Source organism: Glossina fuscipes, unplaced genomic scaffold (genome assembly GCF_014805625.2).
Source record: "Glossina fuscipes isolate IAEA_lab_2018 unplaced genomic scaffold, Yale_Gfus_2 27, whole genome shotgun sequence".
NCBI classification, from domain to species: Eukaryota; Metazoa; Arthropoda; class Insecta; order Diptera; family Glossinidae; genus Glossina; species Glossina fuscipes.
The window spans coordinates 6,840,617-6,851,748 of NW_023998422.1; the positions used below are offsets into that span (position 1 = coordinate 6,840,617).

At 33.3% G+C, this 11,132-nt stretch overlaps 1 protein-coding gene across 1 annotated transcript; it reads right to left on the reverse strand.

The window, feature by feature from the left end:
- Nucleotides 1–884: 884 nt before the first annotated feature.
- Nucleotides 885–7,119, reverse strand: LOC119636041 (guanine nucleotide-binding protein G(s) subunit alpha). The gene is made up of 8 exons (XM_038031120.1): nucleotides 6,637–7,119; nucleotides 5,075–5,171; nucleotides 4,882–5,002; nucleotides 4,637–4,765; nucleotides 4,381–4,560; nucleotides 4,198–4,322; nucleotides 1,207–1,280; nucleotides 885–1,135 (listed from the first exon to the last, which is right to left on the reverse strand). The coding sequence occupies exons 1-8, from the start codon at nucleotides 6,910–6,912 to the stop codon at nucleotides 989–991; spliced, it is 1,149 nt and encodes a 382-aa protein (XP_037887048.1). The 5' UTR covers nucleotides 6,913–7,119; the 3' UTR covers nucleotides 885–988.
- Nucleotides 7,120–11,132: the final 4,013 nt, after the last annotated feature.

Here is an 11,132-nt window from a genome sequence, read left to right on the forward strand (position 1 = left end):
ATATACAAATATTTATAACTTTTTAAATCGAAATTCAGTCAAAAATCCTTTCACACCATTTGCGTCTAAAGTCGTTAAAACTATACAAATGGGTGAGTGAGAGCTGAACGCAAGCCAAAAATTTCAGATGCTTTCTCCGGACCAAGATTTAAAATTCTAGAAAAATCGTTATAAACTTCCGAGTTACTTTGTACGTCGTAGTATTATTGACGGGTCTATCACGAACGCACTCTTACAAATTCCACACAAGGAAACTTGAAAATCAGGTTAACTTTGCGGAAAGTATTCATCTAATCCTCATTTAAAGGCTTTGCCGTTCTTTTTTTCATTGTAATTTACACAAGAGTAGAGTATCTCTGGTTAACTTGTTTAAAATCTACCTTTTTATTTTGATCATTGACAGTCGTTGCAAGAAAACCAAATGCTTTACCAAATTAATTTCCGTAAAAGAGGTCGCTATCGCTATGAGAGAGTAACGATTTCTTAAAAAACCAATAAATTTTCTCATTCCTTAATAATAATAATTAGAGTAAACAAATAAACAAAAAAAGACAAAGAGCAAATAAATTTATGTATTTAATGTATTTAAAATTAAAATAATTTTTTTTTTATACTCTTTTTTTTTCATTCTTTTAATAAGCATAAAATAAATTATTATAAATTATAATTTATTTTACAAAAAAAAAAAAAAAAAAAAAAAAAAACAAACAAACAAATTAAGAACAATACAATTAAAATAATTAAAAAATGATTTTTTTTATGGAAGTGGCTGAAAAGATTTGTGTTTCATTTCTTTTTGGATTTTAAAGAAAAAACACAACTTTTTTTTTTTAAAATGTGATTGCTATGTATATATATATATATATATATATATATATGTATACATGTATATGTATTGCCGGTATGGGAAGTAAAGTTAAAAAATGCATTTTGGTTAGTTGTATTATTTGCACATTACTTTTATTAAGTGTTTTCTTGTAGAATAAACCTATAACAATTCATACTGACGTAGGTGCATTCTTTGAATTATATCTCGACAATCATTAAATACTCGCTTGATGTTCTCGGTATCTACAGCACAGGTGAAATGCGGATAACAGTAATGTTTGCCATCACCACTAGCAGTAGAAATACGCTAAATAAAAATAAATGAGAATTTTTTTTTTACATTTCTCGTTTTTACTATTGAATGAAATTATTATTTACCAAAAATTCATCACGTATGAAATATTTAGCTCTTATGACTTCAGGATCATCTCCAGACTCGACTATTGCATCACCTAAGAAAGAAAGAAGAAAATTATCGATAAGTAATTATATTAAAATTCAATATTAAAATAAGAGAGAAAGAGAGGCGGGGAGAGAGAGAGAGAGACGTTTTCTTTGCCTTTAAGTCAAGTCTTCGATAACCAACTTATTGCTTATATGCATATCGCTTTTTTAAGCTGTTTTCATTATGGTACTACACTGTCGCTTGCTTATTTTTTTTTTTTTTTGAAGCTATTTCCTAATACTAGCTATAGCTAGATCTCTTTGACTTTTGACTTCCTTCGTCATCGAAATTTATTAATTAATCGCGGAACACACCGAAACCACTTGTGTAAAATGTTTAGTTTTTATTAACCATCGCCAAAGGCGTGAGGAGTTTATTCAGTTTGTCAAAACGTTTCCAGCACGCAGAAGAAAGGTTCGAAGATCCCACACGGCAGGTATATATTCTTTATAAGCATAAATTTGTGAATCGACTGCCTCAGGTATATTTTTTAACCAACATCAAATTCTGAATTGATCTTAACATGTCCGTCTGTCCGTCGGTGCCTGTAATATCTGGCTGTTTAATTTTCTTGCTCGCAGAAATGAATTTATCATACACAGATTTGTAATGAAAACGGCCCAAAGTGGGCGAACGACACGCCAACAGGTTGTACGTAAACAACTATATTTTCTAAAAACTGACTTTTTAACTCGTTACACGCAAAGTATAGTCTACAAGAACTTGAACGCATCTTCCAAGGGCGATGTTATAGCGGCCGCACAAAAGTGGAAACAGTCAGCTAAGCCTAGCAAGGTTCAAAAACCGCAGACATTCTTAGCCAGTTGGAAAAGAAGAACAAAAAGGATGTCATACTGGCTAGACATTTTGGAAAGAAATTGTCAAAATCAGGCAAGGTTTCCCGTTTAAAATCCTACTATATTTAAAGTTATCTAAAATGAAGACAAGAAGATATTAAACTTAATCGAATTTCGAAGGCGCTATTTTGATTTGCTTATGTAATTGTATTTGCAATGGTTATCAACAGTGGATATGCTTTTTCGATGCGCATACACTAGGAGTGTTCTCTCATTTGTAAAGTTGAGAGATATGCATTATTGGCCCCACAAAGCATATATATTTTGGACTGTCTATAATTCAAAATCGATCAAAATTTTTTTTTTTACTTGAAAATTAATAGTGACAAAGATTGACATGGAAAGTAAAACATCTACGTAGAACATTTTAGAGATAGTGAACTTAAGCTTGTGCTGCGAACCCATGCCCGGCAAGTCCCCAAATTTATGTTCAATAAAATATGTTTCAAAATTACACAATAACTTAATTGTAAACTTCAACAACGAAACAAAATTAGGAGAAAAGCCGTACGAGTTTAGTAGACTTTGCGAAAGTTATTCGTTCCAAAGTTGCCGAAAACGAGTCAATAGTTTGCATTCTTCGGATTATATAATCATTGCTGTTTTGCATGTTTCATCATTCGGAGACGTATCCTTTGTTCTGCTCTAGACATCCTGGGGGGCAATTCCTCACTAGCAAAGGGCGATGAATCATGTATGCTTCTGGTTCCAACAAAATGAGGTCCTTAATTGTCGCCTCGTTTGCAGTAAATGTGAGCTCTAATTAGCGATAGTGGCAACAAAGCCAATTATTGTCAGTAGAATTTGCCTCTATAATGTGAGAGGCCTAGCAAGTAATCATTAACAATGTCTATGAACAACTTATCGTATTCATCGAAATTTAAACTCTTTGATATTAAACTCATTGCCCTATTTGATAAATTATAAAATCTTTGTTGCGAGCGTCTGATCTCTTCTATGCATGGTCCTATCACTTGAAGAAATTAAAAAAAGACACATCGATAGAAGTCCTAGTGCCAGGTGTAATCATAGCGAAACTTCTCTATTAAAACGCAATTCTATTATTTTATTAAAAAAACTTTCAAAAAACTTGTTAGAAAAACAATTAAAAATGATATATTGGGTCTTGCATTACACTACAGTTATCCAAGTAACGACTTTCCAAAATAAAGTGTTTTATGGAAAGTGGCGTTCGTCCTTGAATCAAAACATGTCAGTGTACCAAATATATCATCAAATATCAAAATATCTGAAAAGTTGCGACTTGTAAGTTGAAAGTCGGCAGACATCAGGCACGGGCAGACAAATCGATTCTCAATCAATCGATACAATAAAAGGTTGCTTTATCTCAAGTCCTTCTGTATGTTGCATGTATCTGCTTAATATTCCTTTCTACCACACCACCACTAGGGAGCAGGGCATAGTAATAATGAAATAAAAAAATTTTTTCTGTGTTCAGTTCCTATAATTATTAATTTTAAATGACTTGAATCTAGAAGCAGAAAGCACGTTTCACACGTGTATTCATACGGGGGTAAAATAGTTCACGTGGGAAAAATTAACTTTTCTAACTGTATACTGGAGACGTATTATATTAAAAAATAAAAACAAACTTGTGAAAAATTCATGGAAAATTTCCGTAAACGATGAACTCGTACCATTCCCTATTCTCTTTTGCAAAGTCCTATTTCTATTCTTCACCAATACGAACGGTAAACAATGATTTGAATTATTTCATAATACATTCACTTAAATTCCCGTTTATCCGGTTAGGACTGTCGAATCGAATCGAAAATCTGACCTAACCTCAAAAAAAAGCAAGTTAATTATCTCTTGAAAGAGACGCAATGCCATAAGAATAGTCTCTCTCTTCTGCTCTCTCGGAAAAAGATATTTAATCAATTTTCTCTAAGGCATATTGAATTGAATCTATCGCAATGAACTAAAAAAATAAATTTTCGAAAGATTTCGAAAGTTTACAATGATTGAGTGATTATTGAGGCAATTGTCAAGAGAAGGACATGATTCATTCGATATGCTTTTCGGTAAGTGTTAATTATTACTCACTTGGTGTTTGATATTTATTGAATTCGGCAAAATAATCCGAGAGTTTACTTTTACCAGCTTTTATTTTCTCTGCTAACAAATCTTGTTTGTTAAGAAAGAGAATTACGGATATTGTACGCAACCATCTGTAATAGCGATTGAATCAATGAATCAATGAATTGCTGAATATATATTTTTGGTTACCTATTATTCCAAATGCTTTTAAATAATTCCAAAGATTCACGTAAACGATTTTGTGTTGGATCCTCACGTAAAACCATATTATAACTAGAGCATGCAGTTACAAAAATAATTGCAGTAACGTCATTGAAGCATTGTATCCACTTGCGACGTTCATCCCGTTGGCCTCCTACATCAAACATACTATAAAAAAAAAAAAAAAAAAAAATATTTAATTACTAAAAATATTAATTAATTAAAATTTTTATGAATGACTTACTGAAAATTGACTTTGTCAACTTGAAATCGTGTTTCAAATATACCAGAAGTTAAAACACGACACCTTAGTATGTCTTGTTCATTTGGTGTATAATTTGGTTGTTTTATTATGCTAACTCGATCCAAGAAGCTATAATAAGATATGTTAATAATACAATAAAATAAGTTTTCTCTCTTTCATTTATTTATTTATTTATGGTATTTTATTTTATTTATTTTTTTTATTTTCTTAGTTCTTTTACTTACTACTTTGCACAGTCAATCAATTGATATTCATTCGACCGTTCATATGTCGCTAAAACACCTTTATCCTTCCATAATTCTTCTGTGTGCTCATAAAATTCTGGCGGATAATTAAAATCTGGACCTGTTCCCATGAAAAATTAGATATTAATGAAATTTTATTATTTTAGGGAAAATAATTTTAAAATAATTATACCTGAAGCATAGTCCTGTATATATTCAACTCTGGCTTCATTCTCTTTTTTTTCTAATGGTATAGGTGGATTTAATGTGCTCATTGCACCAGTAATAGTCTATAAAATAAGAAAAGGAACACTTTGTTAAACGGATATTCATTGCATTCTCATCACATTTTCAATATATCGATGTAAAAACAAAAATCCCTACATTGACTCTCGAACCAATAAAACTTTAACTCAATAATTTGCTTAGGAAGTGACGGTTCTTCGTGTCAAATGGGCTTTACTCGGTTTCTTGGGATTAAATTTCATATACATATAAAGATATATATATATACCTCAATGCATTAGATATAAAATGACCTACGCTCTCTCAATACCGCATATTTTGTACGGCCTCTGGTACTAAAGCTTATATTTCTTCTAGGTTAGGTCGTATTGTTAATACTATCGTGCGCTACGTTTATCGCTTGTTGTTGCTTTGAAGGATCTGCTTGAATGGAATTGTTTATGATCTCACTTATTTACTTTAAGGCGGGCTAAGGAAACGCTTTCAGCGGTTAAAAAGGTTATCATAGTCCGGTCTGCTGACTAGTCCTGGTGGGTTTGGCTGATTTTCTCTACTTTTCTAGAAAAAAATTGGAAGTTTACATTGGAAGTGTTTGAGGTACATCAAATAAAAGGTAGACTTCAATAAAAAGTAGACTTTATAGAATCAATGACGCTTTCTTCTGGTTACGGTAAACGTTTTGGTAAAAGAATGAATTTTCCATATATTATAATATTAAGCGGGCGTTCTTAATTACTTTCATTCTTGTATAGATGCTGCAAGATCACGTTTGGAGCAGAAAATCAAATATTTTTTTTGATTTTTGAAAACAGAGGCGGTCTCAAGTTATGTTGTGCAGTGTGCCGATCCTTTGATCAATTTGACTCAATTTCAATATTAATCTGCTTGTAAGAATTGGCAATATTTCTACCAAATTTGGAACGAAAAACTTGGAACTTTCTTTTTACGGCCACAGACATTACATTACAGAGGCGGTCGGATGGACAGACTTGCATACTTAAATCGATTTAGTATTAGCTGCTGAATGCTATATGTAGCATTCTGAAGCATTCTTCTGGGTGATGCAAACGTTTCAACAAAACGAACAACCCCCCCCATCCCATTTCGATGAGGGGCATAAAAAACAATATGATTGATGATAGGTTTCTAGTTATACCAAAGACATAAGGAGTCGAGATTCTGTAATTATATATATATTGCGTCTCTTCTCAATTTGGGAGCTTTCCATACGTTCGAACTGCTGATGCCTGCTTTCGGTATTTGTAGCAATAATCAAGTTAGAAATGTAAAGGTGGTACACAGATCGTATTTGATGGCTATCAGTTTGCAAGAGTCAATCCATTCACAATTGTTTGGAAAGATTCGAGTAAAAAATTGATCCCAAGTTCGAATAGAGCTAATAAAAGCAGTCTTCGAGTGCAATCTTACACAAATTTTCGTATTTTATGTATGTAACGTGTAAGGAACATTATTATTATCCTTTTTGGGTTCATAGAGGTATTCACTTACCAAAATAGCGTCACGTATATTCTTTTTAATGTCATCAATTTTCTGTTTTTTTTCTTGCTCTGAAAAACCGTCCACATGCAGTATACGCATTTGTTTGACTATAGTTGATTTTCCAGATTCACCGGCACCCAATAACAGCAGCCGATGCGTGGCTCTATAGAGTTGTTTATCTTTTTGCAATTGTTTAGATATTGCATCGCTGCGCCGTTTTTGGCTTCTCGTATCTTCTGAATTTAAATCAGATTGTTTTGAGCTGGGTGAACCGAAGCAACCCATAGCCGACCAAGGAATCCACCAGCAGGCTTCTCTACCTTCTTGGGTACCGTCGGGAGACTCAGCGCCCCCGTTTTCTTCGTTTTGAGCCAGTCTAAATTGAACTCTATGCTATGGAAGAACTTTCAAAAAGATAACATAAACATAAATTCCTCTTTTTCGTTTCTTCTTCTTCTTTTCTTTGTTTTCTTTTTTTCTTTTTTCTTTTCTCTTATTTATTTATTTATTTATTTATTTTTATTTATTTTTTTTTGGGTTTCTTTTCTTTTCTTCTGTTTCCCCTTTTTTTTTGCTTTTTTCTTTTAGCTTTATATTATGCGGTTTTTAAAGTTGTGCTTTTGGCTTTTTGCTCTTTTGTGTCCCTTTTTCTTGTGTAAACTGTTGTTGCCACGGATGAGTAAAACAAAGATTGTTGTGGTTGTTAGCGTTTTTATGATCAAATGCTACTTTATTTGCTTTGTTCTGCTTTGATTGCTTTTTGGGCGATTAGTCCTTTTCAATTAGAATCTATTTACATTTATATATTCACATATATATAATCACAATGATGCATTTGTAAATGATGAGTCCATTCTCTTTTTATGCTTAATAGTTTCAAATTTGTGCAAGTTTCCAATAGATAGTTTGTGCTGTGTATGCGAATGATAACTCTGAAAAGATATACATATATATATATATATAGAATATAAATAATTAGTTTACAAATTTCTAATATAAATTTCGAAATTTTTTTCAAAATCCGAATTAGAAAATCGGAATTATGCACTCGCATATTTTATTATATCATATTCATAACATAAGTGTTTGCAAATATTATATGGCTTGATCAAAAAGTAACGAGAATTTTAAAAAAGATTTTTTTTTTTTTAAGAAAATATATCTGCTTCAATATTCATTTCAAGCAGCCGTTGACATTTTACAAGTCTACTAACGAAAGTCTTATAACGACTCTTTGAATATCAATCGCGTTAGACCACACCTACAATTTCTTGTTCATCTTATCTCTTAATTCGAGACTTTTACTCTTTGCGTGGCGTTTTCTCTAGGGGGTATAGGGAAAAAGAGAAGCGCGGGAGGCAATGTTCAGAGCAACAAGGGCATAGCTACAACAGAAAGAGTCATTTCAAAATTAAAACATTGGTTCGCATGGTTAATATTCGACGTCGTCTCTTTCTGCCTGCAAGCTTCTCTTACTATTCATAAATTTATGGTTAAAATCTAGCGTCAGCAAAGGCTTTATCTCAGTTGTCAATGCGTAAATTGTTTTCATAAATAGCCTGCAAAACGTCTCCTTCTTTTGCTCGCTAAATCCAAACCATAATCCCATAAGAACTATCGATAAATTCTCACGCTGCCTGCGAGGATTGACTGTAAAGATTCCGAAGTAAGCGAGAACAAAACTATTTTCAAAACAATTTCTTTACTTAAATTCGACGTAAATTCGACATCGGCAAAGTCTCCTTGAAGAATGATTCGAATCGATGCAACGGATTGGGGAATTGTTTGTTAAGACTCTCGAAGTACGCTGCGGTTTAAACAACGCTTTCTCCCTCTTGTCTACCTTCTTGAAATTTATCAAACACAAAACAGTCGCTGAGGGTTAGGTCCGGGGAATTGGACAAAGTGGCAAATCGAACTGCCATTCATTCCATTTACGATTGTAGCCGTTATCGATTTGTTACCCTGCCTGTGAACAAATGCGATAACCAACGTGCAATCGGCTTTCTCATGCCTAAGTCTTGATGCAATATACAACAAAGACGTTCTTCGACGATCGCCCGGCATTTTTTGTTGCATTTGAATGCTATTTCCGTAAGTCATTACGGTTCTTAGTTGCCTCGAATGTTTATTGATAAAAAAGCTCGTCCGAGAATGTTTTAATTCAGCGACAAAAAATTTCACCGTCGTCAATACTGATGAAAAACTCCCGCACCCAGCGTCCAGTCCGTCCTTCATTTGCGTAGGCGTATCGCTCGCTTTCAAAAACAAATGCTTAACCTTTTCGATTTTCACGAAAGTTCTCTTATATCGATTCAAACAGTAATTACGCATCCAAAATACTTGAAGCTTTGGGAAAAACTTATCAACCCACACACAAACATTAACATCCTTAACTTTTCCAAAGAAGAGCTGTGTTTTTAATGTCTTTCCCTTTTGCTTTTCACACACAATCCAACTTATCCACTACTGGCAATGCTTCTAACGCATACAAAGCAATCATGTCGATATATATGACTCAGTTATTGAAAAACTTGAACTTAATACGATTTGATTTTGCTATATACAAAGCGATATTGAAATGAACTAAAGGGCCAGTTGACCCTGTCTCTTACGAGAACAGCAGACATTACCGTAGCCATCGTGTATATGCTGAAAAAATTTCGGGGCCTATACTTGAGTCTCTTGAATGGTTCTCTGTTGTATGCCTATATGCCTAAGCCGAGAATGTGCAAAGTTTGTGACGTTTCGATCAAGCAAACGAGGAGAGATCTGACAGCTCTGCAAACTCCTTAAAGCGAGATGTTTAAAAAAAAAATTAAAGGAAACTCGCATTCCTCTATAATTCATGTTCATCCCGATTTTTTTAGATCCTGTGTTAGACATTTGCAAATTAATCTGTATCTCATTAAATTGTATCTAATTCTTTAATTAGATATGTATTTCTCTTGAGATGGCACGACCATGTCTCAGCTTACATTCTACGTTTTCTTGGTGGTTCCTTCGCAAATTTCATTAAAGTCGGACTTCCTCTTAAACTTTCTAACATCATCCTATGACAGGAGCCGAATGACTATTTTAATCTCATTTCTTTTAGTAGATCAGTTCGTAAGAATCTTCTCTTGATTCCTCGAGTTATGTGCTTTTTGATCAAAGCCCTTCAGGTAGGAGTTACAAGAGCTTATAATTCCCTGCCTAGGGAGTTGCGACAATTTAGATACACTTATCTCACTTAACCTTCGCCAATAACAATGAGATTAGGTAGTTACTTAGTATTGGGATGGAAGTGTGACTGTGATTAGTGTAATTTTCTTTCATACTTGGTTGCTTTACCTAATCCTTTCCCATTTTTTTCTCTTTATATTTGTTTCACTTCTCTTCTCCTTTAGATTGTTTAAGAATATTTTTGTGTTATTGTACTTTATTATTGCAGCTGCGATAAACAACGCAATCTGTTGCCGTAATGGCTTCGAGGTTGCATAAGTGTCAATAAATAAACAAATAAATATATAAAAACTTTTTTTCTTTCCATCTCTAGCGAACTTCTTTTAAAATATATCGGCATTTTTTGAGAGTTGTGGATCGAAATGATATGCCTTGGATTCTCTAAGTCGCTCAAGTCAATCGAAGTCTTTCAAAACCCCGAGTTTTTAATTTAGAAGATTCTAATGCCTTTTGCTAATAAAAACCCATCATCAAATTGCTAGAAGCTATGCAACAATACAGAAATGCATTTTAAAAGTATTGCAAGCACCTATTAAACACTACTAATTAGCCACTTTTGCTGAGTAATTTTGAAAATTGCACTTTTTGTCTACATAACAATTGTTTAGAATAGGGCTTATATATGGGGAGTGGACGAAAAAGTGGACCGATCCGAACCATTTTCAATAGCGTTCAAAACACGTAACTGTAGCAAATTTCATCGAAATATCTCAAAAATTGTGAGCTGAAGTTTGAACAAAAATTTACATAGGCAAATATCAAACGGACAGACATGCTTATGATTCTGAATCGATCGATAATAAAAGGTGGGTCTAACTTAAGCCATGCCGACTGTTACTTACGACCGCACTAAATTAATATACCCTGTGTCACAAGTGGTGGAGCGTGTAATAATAATAATAGTTTAATATGAAAACGTATTAGTTCGTGTAGGGTAATAAATACACTCTTGAATGTTCGATTCACACTGCCAAACTTAACACTTTGACTCCATCAGTCTCTGTGATGGCAAATTCAAGAAAGGGAGTTACGACTGCATCACATTACATCACAACACATCATATCACTTTTATACTATTGTTGTCACAATCTATTATTTCAATCGTCTAACGTACCGTTCACCAGCCATTACAATAATATCAAATCGATAGGTTTGAAACATAATCATACGAAACAATCACAAGACATAGCCCAAAAAAATAATAATGTTCAACATGTAGACATTTTACGTGGCAAGTTCGCAGCTAGATTCCAACAAGTTCGCCGCCCGATTCCAACAA